This window comes from Lygodium microphyllum, chromosome 6 (assembly GCF_053477565.2).
Source record: "Lygodium microphyllum isolate KBCC chromosome 6, Lygodium_microphyllum_v1.1.10, whole genome shotgun sequence".
Classification (NCBI taxonomy): Eukaryota; Viridiplantae; Streptophyta; class Polypodiopsida; order Schizaeales; family Lygodiaceae; genus Lygodium; species Lygodium microphyllum.
This window is the reverse complement of record NC_141140.1, coordinates 144,323,629-144,347,442: the sequence shown is the minus strand read 5'-3', so window position 1 is coordinate 144,347,442 and position 23,814 is coordinate 144,323,629. Positions and strand designations below refer to the sequence as shown.

At 40.0% G+C, this 23,814-nt stretch overlaps 1 protein-coding gene across 7 annotated transcripts in view; it reads left to right on the top strand.

Moving 5' to 3' along the window:
* Window positions 1-12,098: 12,098 nt before the first annotated feature.
* The window catches only part of LOC148035237 (N-terminal nucleophile aminohydrolases (Ntn hydrolases) superfamily protein), a 131,659-nt gene continuing 119,943 nt past the window's right edge, over window positions 12,099-23,814 (top strand). For all 7 annotated transcript variants that reach the window (XR_015691170.1, XR_015691169.1, XM_087680202.1 and 4 more), the window contains exons 1-3: window positions 12,099-12,417; window positions 17,745-17,795; window positions 17,918-18,038. Coding sequence is in view for 5 of the 7 variants with exons in the window: in XM_087680202.1 (XP_087536328.1) it covers window positions 12,205-12,417; window positions 17,745-17,795; window positions 17,918-18,038 (385 nt within the window). In the remaining 2 variants the exon portion in view is untranslated. The remainder of the gene's footprint in view (window positions 12,418-17,744; window positions 17,796-17,917; window positions 18,039-23,814) is intronic.

The following is a 23,814-nucleotide window of genomic DNA, read 5'->3' as shown; positions in this document are numbered from 1 at the left end:
ATTGCCAATTAATTCAGTTTCTCCACACCCAAAAGGTTTGATGTTTTAAAGTACTATACCCTAGACATCTCTTGTATTCCAGTAGTGAAAATATTTTACTGAGCATGAATTGTAACCACCAAACCATGCAAGTCCCTTGATTGATAGCATTGTAGAGTAGATCACAATCCCAATGATGCAACAAACAACACACCCAAGCAATAGAGGTAAAACAACTGAATGTTGCACTTTGGCCATTTATTACATGTTCATGCATATTATTCCAAAGGATCTGTATTGTTATGTCCCTTGACATGTTTCTAATGGACCTGATTTGTAGTGAAAGGCACCACCAAGGAGATCCATGTCATTGGTATGGATAGAAGGATAGAGCAAGTTCTTCCAGATCTTGCGATGGAGAGGCATACCTTACACACTACTATAGAGAGACACATGACATTGAGGGAAAGAGATGAGGCAATAACCGAGGACACGACATCACATCCCACTAACACACATACTACAAAGCACTGAGATGGTAAGCTTGCTTATGCAGAAAACTCACGATGTGAAAGTATGTAAACCTTGTTCATCACCAAAGTAACCATAAGAATGTTTTATATTGTGCAAAGGGTGAAAGAATTGAAGGTCCTAGATGAAAGAACTGAAGATCTTGGATTTGCAGAGATAGCACATGTGGCTCGTGCACAGAGAGGCAAAGAAACGATGCTCATGAATTTCACATACTGTGTTCAGATGACGTGAGAACTTAAAAACATTCTATCATTATATGATATTAATAGTGATGCGCCACCCTGTGTAGGGAAGGAAAGAATGCATGAACACACACTAGCCATGCAAGGGACATGGTAGCTATCGGTAAACAAGTATGACTCATGGTTTTTTTGTTCTCCCCACAATATAATGTCAATAGGAATGGTCTATCTTTTTGTAGGGGGGATACAATTCAAGATTATGAACTTACAATGGTAGAGGATGTGCCAACCACAGATATAAGTGAACCAATGTGCCTCAAGAATATTATCTATAATAACATTTTGAAAGAGGAATATGTTACTAATTGTGAGGGCATCGTGCATAGGGCCATATTGAAAGTCAAGTGGAAGGCCCCTTGCAAGACATTGTCTCCCACAAAGCTACAATGGTGCAAGATGTGCCTACCTTCCACACAAGTCAACAAACATGTCTCAAGAATATTATTTATAATAACATTCAGTAAGAATGTTACTAGTTGTAGGGTCAATATGTAGAGGTCCATATTGAAAGCTGCATGGAAGACCCCTTGCAAGCCGTTGGCTCCCATGCCACTACGATGGTGAGGGTGGAGTGGCATACTATTCTTTGTAACCCATTTGAGATAGGAAATGCATTACTAAGTGATCAATCAAGTGAGGCATTCTCTCGGTTGGCAGAGGCATTGGAAGAGGTCAACAAACACAAGATGGTAGAGGTTGACGAAGAAACCACAAACAAAACATGCGATATCATGTCAATTTGTCTCTCTCTGAAGATAATGTTGTGCATGGATTGGGGGATGGAATTCCGTGTATGGATTGGGGGATGGAATTTCGTCATGGAACTCCCATACTGAGGCAAAGTTAGTTGATGCCATGCATCTTGTTGATCATGTGCTCAAGGACACAGTCACAGACTTTGTTAGGGATTACCCATTCCCCCTCCACCAAAGGAACTCGATTGATATTTGATTTGCATGATGAATATGTACTTTCAAAATTATTTAATTGTGTTGATTTATAAATACAATGAAATGCAGATGAGAGAGAAGAGGAGAAAGAGAGAGGAATGTGCAAGTGAAGGAGATTGTGTACATGTCTTTGCTCAATTGCAGTACTATAAGATGTGTAAAAAAAGCACGTGCACAATATCTAGGGAAGGGTCAAGTGTAGATACATGTGTCCATGTGAATGTATATGTGCATAGGGGATTGTGTAACAATGAGGTAATATTGTTGTCCTAATATTAACTATTTGAATAATTTGAAAAACAACAAATGTCGCATGCTATTGCAACAAGTGTAACAAACTGTTTAATATCGTATCCTCTTGTAGTAAGTCCACGCAATAATGCTCAATCGAATGTAGCAAAAACATGTGCAATATAGTTTCACTTATGTGTACACAATGGAAGTAATGATATATTGGGATATAATAGCAAATCATGCACATAAAAGAGAGAGGTATGTGAATATATATTTGCATGTGGGAGTAACAATGTGATATTCGTTTCGTCCTGATCTTACCTACTAAAAGTGTCTAAGACAATGGATCTCATGCAAACCCTTGACCCTTGCAAAACTAAGAGGGTTATGAAAAATAGATGCATGAACCTTGCAAATTTAAGAGGGGGAGAAAGAGAGAAGTTACTAATTGAGAGAGAGAGAGAGAGAGAGAGAGAGAGAGAGAGAGAGAGAGAGAGAGAGAGAGAGAGAGAGAGAGAGAGAGAGAGAGAGAGAGAGAGAGAGAGAGAGTGTGTGTGTGTGTGTGTGTGTGTGTGTGTGTGTGTGTCTTTGTGAGTGACACAAGGGGAGAGAGAGAGAGAGATTGCTACATGTGACTGGGAGAGATAGAGAGAGGGAGAGGGAGAGAGAGATAGAGATGGGAAGGGAAATGGAGAGAGAGAGAGAGAGAGAGAGAGAGATTGCTACATGTGACTGGGAGAGAGAGAGAGAGATGGGGAGGAAGGGAAATGGAGAGAGAGAGAGAGAGAGAGAGAGAGAGAGATGTACTTGAGGTACTTACATGGGGGGGGGGGGGGGGGGGGAACATGGGTGGAGACGGTAGGGAAGTGGTGGAGATGGTAGTGACAGCGATGGTGGTGGAGGTGGCAATAGAGGTGGTGGTAGAGGTGGTGGTAGTGGAGGGATAGTAGTGGTGCTTGATATGTGCCTAGGAGAAGAGGAGGAATAAGTGGACTATGTGGAATAAGAAATGGAGGTTTCCCAAAAAAGCTCACTTCTCGCATGTACTCATAAACAAGGGATAGCTATATCTCTATCTATTGGTGGTCATTGATGCTACTACAACCTATATACTGGTGCTAGATCATTAGATTATGCTTCCAATAATTTTTTTTTCGAAGACCTCTCCTAAAAAATTGATCATTATTTGGCAATAAGGTTCTCAACTTGAGAGATACCTTATCACATGTTGATATATACATTTGTATGGATGTCCATGGACATCCATACTTTTTCTCTATGGAAATAGCCATTTTAGGCGATCAAAACTCAGTTTATATGCCAAAATTTTCAATTTTAGGCGATCGTTATGATTTCAGGGGCTAAAAAATGACCCTTCTTTTTGCTCAATTTGTTCGGGGATCCATATTTTTAGCCTAAAAAGCAAAAAATTTCCTAAAAGAAAAACATCGATGATGTCTTGAGGCTTGACTTTGAGCTTGCATTGGCTCTATTGGTAGTCATTTTCACTATTGTACATAGTTTTGGACAACAAGCTTCAGTAGGGAAAAGCTTTATGCCTATCATGTATTGATGTCTTTCGAATATGCTACTTGCTTACAATGATGCTTAGCACTGAGCTACATGCTTGAATGTGATTTTGGTTTGCTTTGGCATTCAAATTTGAGTTGGGTTACATGTATCTTAAGCATCGAGCTACATGCGCTAGTTGCTTCAGTGGATTAGCTACTTATGGGCTTGAGGATTGGCTATGTAATACTCCTAGATATATGGTCTTGATGCATATTATTTTCTAGATGCTTATGTACTTCATATATTTCTGTGAGTTGAATCCAATTGCCTTCTTCCCAACTTGGCTTGATTTCTCCCAATAAATCTTGCATTGCTTCATGATGTGTTGCATATGGCTCTCCTAATTAAATATTGGATCTTCAACAACTTCAATTGTGGATGAGCATTCTTAATGGCTTTAATAAATTTTACATGGTTGAGGAACCTAGAGGTCCTACTTAAATATATTAGCTTGCAAGTAAATAATTGGAATATGGTTCGATGATAGAAAGTTAGTGAAAACCCTATACTTGATGTAAGGAGAAACCCATAGTACATCAATAGAGAGATAAAACCTATTGAATGGGCACCTCTCCATGTCTCATTAGAGTGTTTATTATGCCAAATGATGTTTTTGCATGTGTTATCAACGTTCATGGCGGAGACATCCACCAATCTCAAAGTGTCCATTAAAGAGTTCGAAGCCTCTTTCTCACATTCAACCATGTTGCCTGATCCATGTGACAAGTCACTCACATTTCATGCCATATTCTAGCTACCAAAAAAGATTGCAGCCTCACTTAATGCTTGTGATTTCATCTAGATGCACTTGTTATCTCACATTGGTGCGCAGATCGGACGCTGTATGCTCACGTAGTGAATGCCGGAAGGTCCCCAAGAACAAAAGAACTCTACTTTTTGCACAAAACTCAAGGTAGAAAGCATGCACGACATGAACAAGAGACCAATTGGGTGCAATCTTCCCCCATGCCTTGTGTGAGCACTCCACAAAGCATGTATTTTTATGTATTAATCATCTTCAAGCTCAAATAATAGCCCAAATTACAAAATAGCACGCTTTTGGCTTTTGAGTTTGCTTTAGCACAAAATAGAAATAAAGCTAATGGGCAGACGCCCAAAGAGTCAGGCATACCCAATATAATGTCCAAATACAAATATCATAATCGTGCGCCCATGCGCATACAAAATAATAATAAATATCCAACGCCTTAATAAATAGGCGCGACAAAATATAGGCACCATGCCTAAGGTACGCGCCCATCAAAATATAAGTGACGCTATCCTCCAATGCTTTCCTCCACCACTGCTACTATCTCTACACATCAACTGAAGCATTCACGATCATTAGTAAAATAATACAATTAAACCGACAAAAGTGAATACCTAGCAGTCTTCAGCTACATAAATAAATCAACTGGTTAGAAATCAATCCTAACCTTAATTTATTATGAGTGTGCACTCTAAACTCATAAAGGTTTATTAATTTAATATGTATTTTGTGGAATCACCCGCTATGGAATCACCCATGTACACACTAAATTAATGAAACGCCCGAAAAGGATAGGTGCCCCCATCAACTTCTCGCACAAAGAATCCACTTTGTGTACGAGCCCTGGTCAACAAAGTTTACGAAATCCACCGTAAAACTTCACGGAATCCACCGTAAAATATGCCTCCTGGTATCATACCCCCCGGGGTGGGATAGCAATTGTCCTCAATTGCTATTAGCTTAATGTGGAGTTAACAGAGTGGGAAAAGCATTTAAGTCTCTAGCGTGTATCCATTGGGCCTCTTCAACAGGATGGTTTTTAAACTTGACCAAATATCTAGAATATCTACGTCCAATTCTAGTGGTCATAAAATCAGTATCTATGATAGCTTCAGGTTCAAGTATTTCAGTCTAACAAAGGTGGGTTTTCATAAACAAGGTGTACAGGTAATTGACCTCTAAAGGATTGTAATAAACTAATGTAAAATGTGTTGTGAATTTTCCAGTGAGGTGGTAATTCTAACTTGAATGCATTGTCATTGATTTTGTGAGTAATCTTAAATGGTCCATAGAATCTAGGTGCTAATTTCACAACTAGGTGTTTATCTACACTTTGTAATCTACGTTTTTCTATTCTCAACCAAACATAATCATCAACTTTGAAATTCATGGCCTGTCTTTTCTTATTGGCTTGTTTTGTATACGATTGCTGGGCTTTGGCAATCATGTCTTTAACCTCATCAAAAATAGTAGTGTGCATATTAGCAATATCATCAGCACTATGAATTCTATTTGATAAAGATGCAATAGGTGTAGACAATCTATAACCATAAATCACTTCAAACGGTGCTTTCTTTGTAGATGTGTGTGGTGTATTGTTATATGCAAACTGCAGTAAATGCAAATATGTGTCCCATGTCTGTGGTTTAGAAATAGTGTAAGCACGTAAAAGATCTAAAATGGTAATGTTAGTGGCTTCTGTTTGTCCATTAGTTTTAGGATGAAATGCAGATGAAAAATCAATATTTGTTCCTAGGTTAGGAAACAAAGTAATCCAAAAGTTGTTACAAAATCTAGAATCACGGTCAGAAATAATAACTTTTGGTAATCCATGATTAGTGAAAACAGTTTTCAAAAACAATTGTGTTGCCTGAGATGCTGTTAAAGTTTTCTTACATGGAATGAAATATGCTTGTTTACTAAACCTGTCTACTACAGTCCAAATCATATCATGGTTAGCTTTAGTATTAGGTAAACCAGTAATAAAGTCCATAGAAATCTGTTCCCATGGTCTTGATGGAATAGATAAAGGCATAAGTAATCCATACTGTTTACCATGATGTCTCTTAACTCTTTGACAAATCAAACATTCAGAAACAAAGTTAGATACATCAATGTCCATATGTGGCCAATAAAAATCTTCAGTCAATGTACGCAAAGTAGATATAATACCTCTATGACCTTGATATGGAGGACAATGAATCTCATTCAAAACAAAGGATCTAAATGGAACTGTAACACATAATCTCTTTTCATAAAACATGAATCCATCATTGTAAGACAATGAATCAATAGGAATCCAGTTATTTCCAACTAATTTATTCCAATCAGCATGAAAAGCAATGTCCTGATGATAAGTATCTTTCATAGGAGTTAGAGAATCAAACGATATGACATAGATATTATGAATGGTTGGTCTTCTACTTAATGCATCGGCCACTACATTTTCTTTACCTGGTTGATATTGGATAATGGGATGAAAACTCTGAATAAAAGCTGTCCATTTGATATGTCGGTCAGATATTTGAGGTTGACTAAGTAAATGTCTAATACTTTGTTGATCAGTCTTAATCATAAACTCAGAACCCATTAAGTAATGTTTCCATTGTCTTAAAGCTTGTACAAAAACTAATAATTCTTTATCATATGTGGAATATTTAAGTTCGGAGGGTTTCAGTTTACAACTAGAATAGGCTATGGGATGATTATCTTGCATAAGTACGGCTCCTATTCCAGATCCGCTAGCATCAATAACTACTAAAAAGAATGGTCTATTAAAATTCGGTAGTTGTAATACAGGAGCATGGGTTAATGCATGTTTCAATAAATCAAAAGATTGTTGTTGATTATCAGACCAATGATAAACAATACCTTTCTTTAAAAGTTTAGTCAATGGCAAAGCAAGTAATGAAAATTTTCGCACAAATTTCCTGTAAAAACTAGCAAGACCTAGAAAAGAACGTAACTCATGCACATTTTTAGGTATAGGCCAGTTCAATATTGCTTCTATATTTTTAGGGTCAACCTTAATACCATCTGATGATACAATATGACCTAAATATTCAATTTCTGTTTGAAAGAACTCACTCTTTTCCGGATTAGCATACAATTGATTATCTTTCAACAACTTGAGAACCAAAGACAGATGTTCATAATGTTCTTTCTCATTTTTACTGAATACCAAGATATCATCAAAGAATACAATAACACAATGCTGATATTTCAAAAATATGCGATTCATCATTCTACTAAATGTAGCAGGTGCGTTAGTCAATCCAAAAGGCATCACTAAAAATTCATAATGACCAAATTGTGTTCTAAATGCAGTCTTGAATATGTCAGATTTATCTAATCTCACCTGATGATAACCAGATTTAAGATCTATTTTACTAAATATGGCAGAACCTTGTAGTTTATCCATAAGATCATCAATCCTAGGAATTGGATATCTATTCTTTACAGTAATCTTATTTAGGGCACGATAATGAATGCACATACGATAAGTATTATTATTCTTCTTTACCAACAAAACAGGTACACCAAATGGAGAACTACTAGGTCTAATCAATCCTCTATTTAATAATTCCTCAACTTGATTTTGAATTTCTTTTTGCTCTATTTGGTTATGCCTATATGGTGCTTTACAAGGTGGTTGTGTACCAGGAATTAAATCTATTTTGTGGTCTTCAGGACGTGAAGGAGGTAATCCAGGTGGTAGATCTTCAATAAAACAATCTTTAAATTGTGCAAGGAATTCTTTATGCCTAGGGTGCATATGTTTTTCTTTAGCTTGCAGTTCATTCACCCAAATTAGATAAGATTTACTACTTTTGCGTAATGCACGTTTAGCTTGAGTATGAGTAAGCAGTGGAAAAGCATTAGATGCATGCATACCATTCAATGTAATATGTTTTCCTTGAAAATGAATATTAATTGAACGCGTGGAATAATCTATATCAGGATTATGCTGATGACGCCAAGGCATACCTAAAATAATATCATTGGACTATAATGGTACAACTAGAAAATTCCTTCTTTCAGTGTATTCACCAATTTGAATTTCTAGATCATGCACCTCTTGTGTTCCGTTATACCTTGTGCCGAAGAATGCTGCTTTAATGCGATAATGCGTAAGAACAGTTTGTAATTTCAATTCTTTCACTAACTTTATAGAAATAAAATCATGTGTACTACCATCATCATGCAAAATGATCTTTTCTTTTCCATGCACTAAACATTTCATTGTCAATAAAGAATGTGGAGTTGGCATACCTGGTAAAGTATCCGAAGGAGTAGTAATGTCGTCTTCATCTTCCGTAAAGTCAGGCATTTCTTAATGTTCTTCATCTTCCATTGCTCCAAGATAGTTGATATGGACATGTGGCTTCTTTGATTGGCAATTGGCTGCTAGATGTCCAGGTTGATGGCATTTGTAACACACAATAGGTTTGGCTTTAGATACATTGTTTGCAATGGCAGGAAGTCTAGGAATATTAGGATTTGGCTGTGAAGATGGCTTAGGGTTTTGATTGGTATTTGATGGCAAAGTAGGTGGTTTTGTCCAAGACTTATGGAAAGATGATGAAGGAAAACGACCTTGATTGAATCTTCTAAAATTTGAATTGAATTGCTTAGAACCATAGTTACCATTTGCTTGAAATTGTTGTGGACGCTTGTCTCTTCCTTGAAGCTTGTCTTCAGTGTCATGAGCTAAAGAAATTGCATCTTCAAGAGTTGCATGCTTGAACATATTGACTTCAGCGTAATAATGCCCAAGTAATCCAGATATATACTTGCGCTTGTGAGTCGCTTCAGGTACGTCTTCAAGCATGCATAATTGGAGCAAGGCATTCCAAAAGCGTTCGGTGTACTGAGAAATAGGTTCACGATCTCTTTGCTGAAGAAGGTCCCATTGCTTTATGGCTTTTTCATGGAATTGTGGAGGAAGGAAATTTTGCATAAACTTCGTCTTGAAATTCTCCCAGGTAGTGGGACAATCTATACTCTTACGAACCACGGTCCACCAAAGAGATGCTCTATCCACTAAATGATTAGTGACACACTTGATTTTATCTTTTTCAGCATATGTTTCCTCATGAAAGTAATCATCAAACTGACCGATGAATGCAAGAACAGTTTTTCCATCTCGAGTGCCATTGAAAGTACGGAATTTGAAATTTCTTTTACTTATCTTTGTTTCTTTGCGGATAGATTGAGCTTCGAGAGTCGCATAGATGGTACGTCGAATAAGATCTTCAGATTGTGGTTCCTCTTTATCGGTAGTCGATCTTTGTAAATTGGCCAATTGAACTTGCAATGCTTGCCGAGCTCATCATTCTTCGTCCAACTGCATCATAATTAAATTCAACTTTTGTTCCACCGTAGGTTCAGGAAGATCACCTTCAGCCATTAAATCATCCATATTTTGTTCCGTCATCCTGCAAAACTTCAAAAGACCTCACACTCTCAAAATCCAATTAGCGGGATGAAAGTAGCTCAAGATCGGGTGTACAAAGCTTATATATTTTTGTTTGGCTTTCACGGTCTTCGTCTTTGGCAATGCGGGATTTGAAATCTTTGAAAACTATGCGTTTTGACCTTCTGCGTGTACTGAAACTGGTTCAGCAAGTCTGTGTATGCGAACAAAGCCTTCCAAGGAACAACTTTGCAGTTCGGTGCTTCTGTGCAGGAACAATCCTTATAGGAGTTTTGAGCACAAGTCAGTTCTGACTTCTGGTTACTTGCCGGACTTGCAGAGTTGCAGACTTACGAAACTTGCAGAGTTTTGAAACTTTGTGTGATTTAGGACTTGTGTAACTAAGCTTAGAGCTTAGTGATTAGTAAGTCGTCAAATTTTAGGGGGGGGGGGGGCGTTTTTGCTCCGCGAAAATCACGGCGGATGTATATTGACGCTGCCCGATGACGATTTTATGGCATTAAGCTTCTTAAAGCTTAACACTAAGCTTTATAACCTTTAAACTTAAGCTTTGAAGCTTTATGAAAGATATGGAAGTTACTCTTTTCTTTGTACAAGGCGACTTGAAGAGAGGGATGTAGGAGTGGTCCTCCGCCATTACAGGCCGGTCCTTCGCGATCAGAGACTGTAAACGGAGGTTCTTGATTGCCAGGAATCCACCCGTATCGACTGTTCGCGATGAGACTGACCGTAGAGCTCGATTGTTCCAGGAGCTCCGCCTTCGCACAAGATGGGTAGCGATTGGAAGCTCTCGATCTCAGCTTCGCTCTGATACCACTGTTGTGCAGATTGGACGCTGTATGCTCGCGTAGTGAATGCCGGAAGGTCCCCAAGAACAAAAGAACTCTACTTTTTGCACGAAACTCAAGGTAGAAAAGCATGCACAACATGAACAAGAGACCAATCGGGTGCAATCTCCCCCCATGCCTTGTGTGAGCGCTCCACAAAGCATGTATTTTTATGTATTAATCATCTTCAAGCTCAAATAATAGCCCAAATTACAAAATAGCACGCTTTTGGCTTTTGAGTTTGCTTTAGCACAAAATAGAAATAAAGCTAATGGGCGGATGCCCAAAGAGTCAGGCATACCCAATACAATGTTTAAATACAAATATCATAATCGTGCGCCCATGCACATACAAAATAATAAATAAATATCCAACGCCTTAATAAATAGGCGGACAAAATATAGGTGCCATGCCTAAGGTATGCGCCCATCAAAATATAAGTGACAACTCGAATACACGCTATCCTCCAATGCTTTCCTTCGCCACTGCTGCTATCTCTACACATCAACTGAAGCATTCACAATCGTTAGTAAAATAATATAATTAAACCGACAAAAGTGAATACCTAGCAGTCTTCAGCTACATAAATAAATCAACTGGTTAGAAATCAATCCTAACCTTAATTTATTACGAGTGCGCACTCTAAACTCATAAACGTTTATTAATTTAATATGTATTTTGCGGAATCACCCGCTATGGAATCACCCATGTACACACTAAATTAATGAAACGCTCGAAAAAGATAGGTGTCCCCATCAACTTCTCGCACAAAGAATCCACTTTGTGTACGAGCCCCGGTCAACAAAGTTTACGGAATCCACCATAAAACCTCACGGAATCCACCGTGAAATATGCCTCTTGGCATCACATATGCACGACATGTTTGGAGCATAAATGGTGAAGTAATCCAAGTTTCATCACTAACCATAATCCATATGCAAATGATGGTATCTTCTTCATCCTTGATGATTAGTGACAATCTCAGACTTGCTTATGTAACATCAAAGTGCCACCCTCAAATGAATTGGAAAGGTGATAGCAATCAAGTAAGCCAATACCAAACTTGTAATTAGGTTGCAATTGGTTTTCTTGTATGTAGGTGATGTCGAGTTTACTTTGCCTTATCAAGACTCGGAGCTCTACTCTCCTCTCTCTAGAGCACAAGCTTCTAGCATTCCAAGTGAGAAGAAAAACCCCTCTTGTAACTTTTTCCATAAGTATTGGTAAAATCTTGCATGCACCTAGCCATTTTCTTAATAGACATTTTGTTACTCTAATTTATGGCATAAGTAGTAAGTATCAAGGAAGCCAAAATAGCGTACCTCACAAACAGAGTCAAGGCCTCTCATCACGAAGTTCCAACACCTCAGGTGACTCAACCCTTCTCTCCCAAAAGATGCGCGCTCTCGTATCTCCTTTTGAGGAAGAGGAACCTTTTCTAAGATAATTACAAGCACTATGTATTAGAGTGCTTGTAAATTGCATGATCTTTTTTGATAATATATTATCATTCACCCATTCACATGCCAATTCGGAGTGCTCTTACTACGGAACTCAACCATCACAATAGCATGCCGTTGGTGGCACCTATAATAAAGATGCTCATTGAACTTTTGCGTTAGCCTACCACCTTTCTAACCTTCCTATTGGACACCTGACAATGGAAGCTGGCCTGCGAGAGGAAGCAGGAAGACCCGACGAGGAAGAAGAAGAAGAAGAAGAAGAACAAGAAGCACGTGATGCTGCTCAAGAGCACCTCCCCTTCTTCGTAGCAGTTCACGTGGGAGCCGGCTACCATTCCCCCAAGAATGCTCCAGCCTACAAGAAAGCTATGCATCACGCCTGCCTGGCTGCTGCCTCTGTCCTTTCCCAGGTCACTGCAGAATTTGCTTTCAGTTGATGTAGCACATGAACCTTTCTTCTCTGAGGTTTTTCTTTTCTCCCTAAGATTAAAACAGACACACATTCCAGGCCTCAGAATGACTAATGGCTTTAACACTTTAGTTCAGCACGTAAGTAGCACACATTATGCTCAGTCATACCATTTTGTTGAGGCGTTTACAATGTGGTGGATTGATGTACGATTGCCCTTGATGACACAATTGCTCAAATCCATGAGGAATGTCCCACCTCCTCACCATTGATGAATAGTAGGCCCAAGGAAGCCCTATGAGGTAGCTTTTGGACGAGCACTAGAACCCATGGATCGGACTCTTGTAGTTTGAGCTATAAACTGATTTGTTTGTCTATGTATGTTAGAAACTGCCTAACAGCTATGGCTACATGAAGCTATGGATTTGCCTAATAGCTGAGAACAGAGAGTATGTATCAAGTCTTTATGCCATAATCACAATGCAAAAGAGAGCTAGCTAAGATCAATAGAGATGAGAGCCATGAGAGAGGGAGAAGAGATAATGACCAAAAAGCACCTCTAATTGAATTAAACTTGATCCTTTTAAATAGGCATTGAGATACACCCAAATAAGCCATTCTAGTCCACCATATTCAACTCCACCTCTCCTACATATGAGGCTCTAAGCATAGGTAGTCCACCTCTTGGTGACTTGATTTGATTACATCATTGACTAGCTCATTGAGTTAGTGCATGCTAAGGTTGAAACAAATGTATTAGATTGAACTATACTTGCATTTCCAACATGCAAGCATAGGTTAGCTCCCTTTTGCATTTTGGTCATTCCACTGGCACAACCCTATTCCATTAAGGAATGTAAAGAACATAGAAGTAGTGTTTGATACATTTGTCCCTTCTTTTGAAATGTGTGGTTAACAAAGAAGTCGTGTTTCATACCATTGCCCCTTTTTTTGAAATCTGTTTACTTGTGTCAATCTTGCTGGGGCCAACCATTGCCCCTTTTTTTGAAATCTGTTTACTTGTCTCAATCTTGCTGGGGCCAACCACTTGTAAATTTGGATTTGGGCTTTAATGGGGTGAAAAAAGAAGCCCAACACTTGTGGGAATAGGTGCCAATAAACAAGAAGAGATAGAGAGAATGTATAAGTAAAGGTCACAAATCTCTGTACGAACCAAATCAAGAGTATGTGAAGCATGAAACTTGCCCTATGAAGATATGCTAGGGCTTGCTTTGAGAAACACAAAATGTATGAACATGACTAAAACACAATAACTCAGACAAAAACACAAAAATGCAAAACAAAGAAGAAGATAACTTTGAAGAAATTGAATGAATGCTGTAAAAGAATGAATGTTTGTATGGAATGCTCAAAGGTAGAGTTGTCCAACAGCTGATGGCTCTTGTGGCCCTATGGGAGTGGGCCGAGGGAGGTGTCAGAGATGAAGTCTAGTGGAGATTGATCCTGAGTGCTCCACCAATTGGAGCTGCAGGAATGGGGAGGCAGCAAAAATGCAGTCTATATATGTTTTGGAGCAGATTGCGGGTTGAGGGAGGCGTCGGAGCATGAAGTCCATTGGAGATGGATCCTAAGTGCTGTAACCACCAATTGGAGTTGGAGGAATGGGCAGGCAGCAAAAATGCAGCCTATACGAGTTCAGAACAGATTGTCACCTCTAGGAATTGTACGGGCAGGGCAATTGATCAGGCTAGAGATGCAGATGTTTGCCAGGGCTGAATGGGTAGTGTGGCACTTGGGAACAACCGGTTAGGAGTTGGGGTAGTTGAGGAAGCTGTCCAACATGTAGGAGTGTGATCAATAGACTGTCAACTAGAGGCTATGGTTTTCCTCGGAGTCCAAAGAGCTACCCCAAAGCTTCGAAGACATTGGATGAAGGGTGTTTGTCACAACTGTCTAGTGGCTTACTAGGACCTACAAAGGCGATGTAAAACCACTTTGAGCTTTATCCCTCTTTTGTTTGTTATTTTGGTTTTTCCTTTTTTCTGTTTGAATTCGTGTCCATGGGGGAAAAAGAGGGGTGGTTGGTGCACAAATCACAAGATAGACAATATTTACTCATCCATGTACAAGGGTGTCGATAACCAGGCATATATCGCTGGTGGAGACAACTTAGGATCTGATGAGAGTAGTGCTCCAGAGTGCTTTGCACAATGAGATGCATAATAAAATGTCACATGATGAGAATGTGTATGTTGCAGGTGCCATGTAGATAGTATCCCTCATGAGGGAGAGGTCATGGACGTTTTGTTACATCTACCTAAGGACAAAAGTCTAGGATGGGATGGCTTGACTAATAAGTCTTTTGAAGTTTATGCTGCCACTGTTGGCAAACCTTTGGCAACCATGTGCCAATAGATCCGAGAGATTGGCATTATGCTTGCCTCATGGAAGGTGGGGGTTATTAAACTGATTCCGAAAGTGCAATTACCCTTGATGTTGAAATATTGGCGCTCAATTTCTTTGATGGGATCCATCTACAAAATTTTCACTAAAGTCATGGCTGATCATCTCCACAAGCACCTCCCTACCCTAACGCACCCTAATTAGTGTGGATTTATCACGGGCTAAAATATCTTGCACAATGTATTGAATGTTCAGTTGGCCATTGACTATGCAAGGTGCTCCAAGTAGGAAGTTGTGCTGATTTAATTGGATCTAAAAAATGCTTTTGATTATTTGGATTGGTATTTTTTGGTAGAGCTCATGGATGTTATGGCTTTTGGTCAGTCTATGTCCCATTTGATATACATAGTCAGCACGGATGCTGATGCTGGACGCGTGCGTAGTGAGTATCGGAAGGTCCCCAAGAACAAGAACTCTACAAACCTTCATAATTTCAAGTACAAAACCAAAGCCATGCCTTGTGTGACGGCTTTACAAGGCATGTGTTTATAGATTTATTTATCTTCAAGCTAAAACATAGCTCACTTTACAAATAGCATACTTTTGCTTTTGTGTTTTCGTTTGCCCAAATATAAAGTAAGGCGTTTGGGTGTCCACAATTGGACTGTGCCCAAATACAAATATCAAATAATGAAATATTTAATTGAGCGCCTATGCGCATACAAGATAATAAATGCTTTGTCAAGTGATTTAATAAATAAGTGCGCCTAAATAACTATTGGTGTTATGCCTTTAGTGATAGGACGCGCACCCATAAAAAAATAGTAATTTTTCTAGGCATTTGGATTCATGCTATCGCCCGATGCTACCCAATGCCACCGTTTCTTTTAGTTATCTGATCTTGTGTAAAGCGAGTTTATGCATGATGGCCTAGAGCCATCTTGCATCTTGTAATCATGTAATCTTGTACTTTTCTCGTAATTAATACAAAAGAGAGAGAGGAAATTTGTACTATTTTAGTCATTTGTCATAATATAATCACTCTTTACGAAAAAGAGAGAGAGAGAGACAGTGGGAGGTGTGTTTACGTCACACCTCACTCAAAGAATTTCACATTGATTGAGGGAATCTCTCGTAGACTGTCTCAAATGACTGATCATGCATGTGCAGGCATTAGTCCTGAAATGACTGATCATTCATGTGTAGGCAATAACTTCAGCAAAAGTATAGCCAGGTTGGACCTGTAAAATGGGCTGGTCTGCTGTACAAAAATAAGAAAATAAAAATAAATCATAAAATGCTGCATGCCAACATGTTGGTTGACTGTGCCAAAACCCTACGCAAACAGGAACTGATCCTCTAACAATGAAGTGTGTAAACATTGTGCTGTCTAGGATGATGGATTTGTGGTGGCATATGTGAGAACCATAGTGGTGTGACCTAATTGGTGAAATGTGGAAAACTGTACACCCAAGATCTGGCACAAACTGCCCATGATATGGATGTGGACATTGACTCTTGAGGCTGGACTCATACTAATGATGAATCTCAACAGGTTTGATGCTCAACTGAGACGGGGCAGCCCATGGGTAGGTGAGAAGGTTCCTGTCAATAAGGTTACAAGGAGTTGAAGTAAAAGTGCTGGGGTAATGGTATCGATTCTCGAAGGCTGAAGTACAAGAGACAGGAGCAGCTGTCTACTAGTAGATAGTAAACGAGGATGAGATGTTCTGGTGCAACTGCTGTACCTGCAGGGTTGGAAAGGCTGTACCATGATAATCCAAAAAACCCTTCGTGCTGGTAAAGGTAATTACAAGCTAGGAAAGGAAGCTCAAAAAGGCCATTAGTGGTGAGAAAGGTGAAAATGCTTGGAGCCCAGGAAACTAACGGTAATGATAGCATTGGTAGCATAAGAGAGGGATCTTTTGAGGCATCAAATCCGTTGAACCCAGGTCCCATGCAGTCCAACAAAATTCACCCTGAATTGAAGGTAGAGTAAGTAGAAGATCCCAGGCTGGTGCCTGATTATCAGTGAATAGACTATGGTGGCATCCATGTCCAGGTGGCTCTACAACTGTCACTCCAACTAGATTGTGAACCAACCATAATGTTGTGCACTAGGCAGGGAGGAAAATAAGTGCTCTGCACTTGATCCAGAATATTTGGTGTTTGACCTACGAGGGAGTTAGATGAACTTATCTGTTCGTTGTGAGAATAGAGCTTGGCTCTTTTTCCTTCTGTCCAACTTTTTATCTTCCTCCTTTTTGTCTTATGACCCATATGTCCTTCCTTCGTCTTATACAGTTGCCCATTTTTTCTTCCTCCCCTTCCTGCCGTTCTTTTGCTCCTGATATTCTTCTACCTCAAATGACACTATGACACTCTTACCGATCTTCAGAAGAATCAATAGCATCCTTGGCAAGTAGCACAGTTTTTAAACCATGGAGAGCAGGGATAAAGACAAGCAGAGGAATCAGAGGGAAATAGAAGAAGGGCGGATTATGCAGGGCAAGAGGCAGAGCGGGCATGGTCCCTGAGTGAGGGCAGGCAGGTCATGGGTACAAGAAAGAGCGTGTTAGATCGTGGGCCAAAGAGAGAGGCAGCTAAGACAGGTTGCTTGAGCAGGTATGAGCTCTTTTCAAAGGTTTAGGTCACTTCTCTTAAAGACCACTTGAAGAAAACATGATCTGTGTGTCCTTACCACAATGCTACATGCTGCATGCCTGTGACCCTCGCTATTCAAGAATGGTTAGCTTATCAGTGAGCATTCTGATGCTCCCATAAAGGATCCAAGGTTTGTGAACTGAAGCATTTTTCCATATCTATCTAAGTGAAGGCCTTCTTTTCTACAGCTATCCTTTGTAGAACATGTTATGTTGAAGCAGACGGTTGTTCTTTTCTAAGTGTATCTTTGCAGCACAATCTGTGTTCAGAAATACGGTCTGATTTAACATTCACCTGCAGGCTTCTGGGACAAGCTTCAATGCTGTTAAAGCAGCTGTCAAGGCCTTGGAGGTATTCTGGACTGTCTGGAAGCATTTTGCATAATCAAAATTTCAGTATTCTGTAGGTTGTCCTTATAATAGATTTATCTGATAAACTTGACTACTTTCACTACAATGTTGTGCTTAAAACAGAATGCTTCTATTACTAATGCTGGACGTGGATCCAATCTAACAGAAGATGGGATGGTGGAATGTGATGCTAGCATTATGGATGCCAAGTCTGGTGCTTATGGGGCTGTTGGAGCTGCACCTGGTAAGATCAAAAGTTCCTTCCTTGGAGAGTTGATTGATAGTCAAAAGTTTCAGTCTAAGAGTCACTTTAGTTTTAATACTTGTGAGCATCCACACAAGTTTTAAGTAGGAACTCTGTGAATGATAACTAGTCTTCCTGGGTATGGACCTTTTTCAAATTTGGTCAGGTATGTGTCATTGTTAGACTTAGTCCAGTACAGTGTACTTCTAGGCAGTCTTAAATATGCATCCTACCCCTCTGAAAGCCTGTTGGAATTATCAAGGTGTCTTTCAAAACTTTTATTCATTTTCAAAGATGTCCATATGTAGCTTAGCTTTGGATTTTAGACATCACCTCTGATACCCGAAATTGTGTTTTGCTCCCTCTACTGCTGTCGCAACATCATCTACACCTTGTGGACTATTGCTGTTGTGTTCCAGGATCTATCTTGACTACGACACCCTTAGACCTGTTATCAACATCTCTGACACCACTCTTAGCTCACCTCATCCCCGCTCTTCGAGACATGAAGTTTTCAGGCCCTTGTTGTATTGTGTTCATTCATATTAATTTATTTTTCACCTGAGCATTCTATAGGCAGTGTTGCACTGTTGTCATACATTTTGCGTCTCTTTGTGTGCCCTAGCATTTCTTTACAAAAGATAGCCCTAAGCTGGCTCCCAACCATCTCCACTATTATAATTTATCCTCCACTGCTTGATCATCAAATCTCTCAATTTCCCTCTTCTCTCACTGCTTTTTCTCAGGGCAGTAGACTTGTAAATTCACTGCAACAGCTTTTTGGTGAAGCTCTTCTTCCACTTTGGGATCATGAAGGAAGCCATGTCAAAGTATTGCTGACAACCATGTGGAAATGCTGATTTCCCTCTTTTGTAAAAAATCAAGTGCTTTGTTGCATTATAAATATATGTATGTGTACATGTTTTGCATGATGTTGTGAGAGTGAGAAATACTTCTCCTTACTCTTAGGCTAATTATAATGGAGTCTATTTCTAAGGGACTTGGGTTGAGTAGACATAGAGTCCTTAGGGGGGGTGGGGTTGGGGGCGGTGGAGGTTGGCTATGGCTTTAGCTTCAACACTAACTTTTTTGGATCTCTTTGATGCATCTATGGCTGTAACTTATTTTTGAATAATTGTCATATTAGCCTCAGATGTATATTCTTTCCATTTTCTTGAAATCTCTAGCCATGAAAGTAAATGAGCATTCAAATTGTTAAGCATACTATGATATATGGGATGCTTATAGTTGAAAAACCCACACTTGTCCAACCGGACGGTCAACCCTTCCTTGAAGTCCTAGAGTTGTATTAGAGCCATGCACCCGATTAGGCACTTGTCATTGGGAATTTAATCATATCAGGGTTAAATTTAGACACAAAAAGGTTAAATGCCTCTGCTAGAATAGATAGATAGAATCACCAAGATGACACGATCGTAAAAAGTTTGTACAATGTATATACATAGGTTGAAAGTTAAGAATGCACATATCTTTGCATAGAAAACTTTTTAGGAATCTAGCACTACTTTTTTAATGTACTTGGAAATATATTTCACATGGTACCCATATTGGGAAGGTCCCAAGATGTTATTGAATCTCTAAAATTTAGGAGGTTTCTATTTATTTTGGGAGCCTCGGATTATCCTAAAAATTCAATCCTAAAAGATAGGGATGACATTCTACAAATGCCAAGTCTATGTCTTGACAATGTTCAATGAATTTGGCTGTTTCTATTTCTTTTTTTTTTCCAAGAAAAGAGAATTCTATTAATAACACCTCGGAGAAAGTCCCCTAAGGTAAATACAAAGTACAAGAAACTCAGTGAAGAGTAACTAAGTACATCAAAGATACAATGGTTGTGTAAACAACCAGTCTGGTGGGCTAAAGTGCCAGACCATTTGAGGGACAATATGAAAGAAGGTGTCTGAATCCCAAATCTGCAGGAAAGCCTCTCTTTTCTTTCTCATCCTCTCAGAGCTGCCCTGCAACCTCTCCCATCTCCCACAGAGAGTGTGGACTATCTCTAACCAAATCCTCGATAAAGACTCCCTAGTGGGTATATCTTGAAGATCAATGACCTGGCTACATCTCGCAGTCCATATGTCCCAAGCTATAATGCTGGAAATCAGCTCCCATCTATGACAATGTCCCTGAGTCCACTGTGTCTATGAGTAGTCTGGGGTAGGGATCCTGCTCAAATGCTGTCCAATGATGAGAAAAGAAATGCTCCCCTGAGTGTCCTCATAGCCGCATGTTGGACCTCTGTTTGTGACCCAAGCTATAGCTCCCCATGTCGCCACCATGGACTCCGTTGTACCATGGAATACTATCCTAAGAGCTCTCCTCCAAATCTCTTGGGCTCTCGGATGGTCCCGTAGGCAATGTCTCTGTGTCTCCTCTGGCTCACCACATCGCGCGCATGCCACTGGGTCCCTGCCATATCCAAGCCAAGTGCCAACTGCTAAACTCCTATGGGCTAAAAGCCATAGAAAGAGAGATATCTTCTTGGGCCTGAAGTTGTCATGTAGTTGCCTCCAAAAGTCATATAGGAACTCATCTGAGACTCCCTCTCTATGCCAATGAGGGGTGGCTGCAGGCTACACTCTAATCTTGCTCATTTGTATCCTCCGTCCCAATCTAGTAGTGTAGCCAAAGAAGGGGATGTTGGATGGCCTATCAAGGAAGGGATCCCTCCACACCCACTCTCTTGGATCCCATTGAAGTCTCTCTAGAGGTCTCCTCTGGTATGCCCAATATCTCCATCCATCTATAAGACAAGTGGTTGGGTTTGGGTCTATGTGCCATTTTCTTTCAAAGTCTGCCACTCTGATTCTCTACTTGGAGCAGCCACTGAGTGCTGTAAGGTCAAGGTCCTCTCGTTGGAGGTGGCCATCCTCGCTATTTCTATTTCTTGACAGTCCTTAGCCCTAAAAAAAAGGCCATAAGGACAAGACAAGTGTCAAAGCATTTGTTACACAAGCTCACAAGTATTGTAGCATTTGTTTCACTTCATGATGTGTAGCCTGATACTTGTCTCTTTGCAGTAATTCTCTCTTTCTTCTATAAAAACAACTCATTTCCTCTTCTTCTATATCAGTTTTTCTTATTGTAAACTCATGTATGATAGCTGAAGATATCCTCAAAGTTGGTCCTAGCAATCTCCACTATCATCCTTTACTTTTTCATCATCAATCCTCTCAATTTTTCTCATCTCTCATGGTAGCTAAAGATAGCCCCAAAGTTGGTTCTAGCTGTATTCACCATCATCTTCCACTTCTATACCATTAGGTCTCTTAATTTCCCTTTGTTCTCATTGTTGTTTTATAGGGACGAGACTTGTAAATGCATTTCAATAGCTCATTTTGGGAGCTCTTTTTTATCTTCAAGTCCAAGAAGAAAGCCATGTCAATGTATTGCTAATCAACTATGAAGAAAGGCTAATTTTCCTTCTCTTCCTACTCTCAATTTGTAAAGAAATCGATTGTTTTACTACATAGTAAGTATATGCTTGTGATGTATCCATGATTGTATGTATATATCCTTTGCATGGTCTTGTGAGAGTGATTAGTACTTCTTCTCACTCTTATTTGATTGCAAGTGAGCTCATCTCTAATGGGCTTGGGTTCAGTAGAAACACACACACACACACACACACACACACACACACACACACACACAGGGCCAAGAGACTTTTTTGGATTCCTCATGGATATTGTGACTTATGAGGTGGGATCGAAACGTTGCTGCAGCCTATGCAACCTTATCTTGCACTTGACTTGGATTGCCCTTGGGAGGATTGGGATCTTGCTAGCCATCTTTGTCTTCAAAAGGCTTTAGCTAACCATGTGTATCATCTCTTGATTAAGGATAAGCATTGGCTAGTTACTAAAGCCAATGCGATTTGGGGCATGCATAAATCCAAGGCTTGGTGGGAAATGATAGCGTTGGAAGGATGGTTGAACAAGACCCCGTTCAAATGCAAGGTCTTTCTTTGGAGAGTGATCATTGGTGGGCTTTCCCTTGCTTCGGCCCTTTCTAAGTGCCGAATCTCAAATGGCAATTGCTTTTTTTGTACAGCTAGCATGGAATCCTTGCATCATAGATTATTTCCAGCCCTTTGGCTAGGAAAATTTAGGCTTTTTTAATCGATATTTGGCGAGTGGTTGTTTGTTTATTGCTATACCCTTTTGATTGGGTTTTTGCTAGGGCCAAATATCCCACTCCGATGCAGCCAATACGAAGGTCTTGTTCCATTTTCTCAGATTTTGGGGCTGTTGGTATAATTGGATTACCGAGAATGCTTTCGTCTTTGACTCTGCCGCGGGTGTCCAGGGACACATAGCCAAACTCAAGGGTCTTCTACACTAGCAGTTAGATCTTGTGTAGCATGCTGATCTTCTCCCTAGGGAGGATATAGCTCCCTAGGCATACAACAATCTCTGCTGCTTCTTTTTCGTGACTTTTGTACTCTTTTAGTTGTTTGATTTTTTGTAAAGCGAGTTTATGCACGATGGCCTAGAGCCATCTTGCATCTTGTAATAATGTAATCCTGTACTTTCTTTGTAATTAATACAATTACCTCTTTTAGTTATTTGATTTTTTGTAAAGCAAGTTTATGCATGATGGCCTAGAGCCATCTTGCATCTTGTAATAATGTAATCCTGTACTTTCTTTGTAATTAATACAATTACCTATTATGATGAGAGAGAGAGAGAAGAGGATCGTGATGTTGCCTCCTGTGTGTCAACCCCTGGCATCACCTACCGGACCTGATCTACACACCATTTGCATGCTACCCTCTCTGCAATTTCCTAGACCTTGGGGCATGTGCACTTCCATCTTGCTGTCCTGCGCTGCCTTTCGCCCTGTCTCTACAGGGGCAGGCTGTTAGTGAGATAGAGAGGGAGAGAGAGAGAGCAATACAGAGCCAGGACAGACAGTGATAGAGAGAGAGAACTAAACTGGCAGTGCGCTGCCTATCCTGAGGACACCACAGGCAGAGAAGAACAGGGACACTCCAATGCTGCTCTGCAGGGTTACTAAGTCAGCGAATGGCCCTGTTTTGAAGCCCCCACAGGTTGCTGTTCATCAGGCCTGTAGGCCACGTGGCCCTGTGCAGGTCGCTGCTTGCTACCTGCTCCCTTTTCCAAGCAGAGAGAGAGAGACAATACAGAAACAGTGTGAGAGAAGGACAGCAACAGCAGCTCTTATCTCAGGACAGAACAGACTGGAACATTCAGTCCCACAGTGAACACAACCGGTGTATTCTGCTACAGCAGTCATGCTTGAATTGAACACTGCTTTTATGGATCAGGTGAACTGTAGAGTTTCTTCTCTCTATGTTTGTCTCTGTGTTTAAGTTTTGAGTTTTGCTTGTCATTGTCTGAGTCTCTGTGTTTTAGTCTTGGTCGTACATGTTGTGTTTCCTTGGTGCAAACCCTAGCATATCTTCACATGGTATCAGCGCCGGTACTCTTCTAAAGAATATCCTATGGTCATTGTGGAGGCAAGTCTTTGTGTGCGAGACTCACACACGACTCGATTTTGACTTGCAATATCTCAAGCATCTTCTTCTTCGGATCCTATGATGCCCTATTAGGATTGGAAGCTTTGAGAAGGCATTATTGTCTGGAGGAGGAGGTAGAGATACCTTTACCTTTACCTTCTCCTTTTCCTTGTTTTGGTCATCTTACAGACGAGGAGTACTTACGCATCACGTATAGTCAGGTTTATACCGCTCAAACGAGTGCTGCTACTCCATCTAGAGTGATTGGTG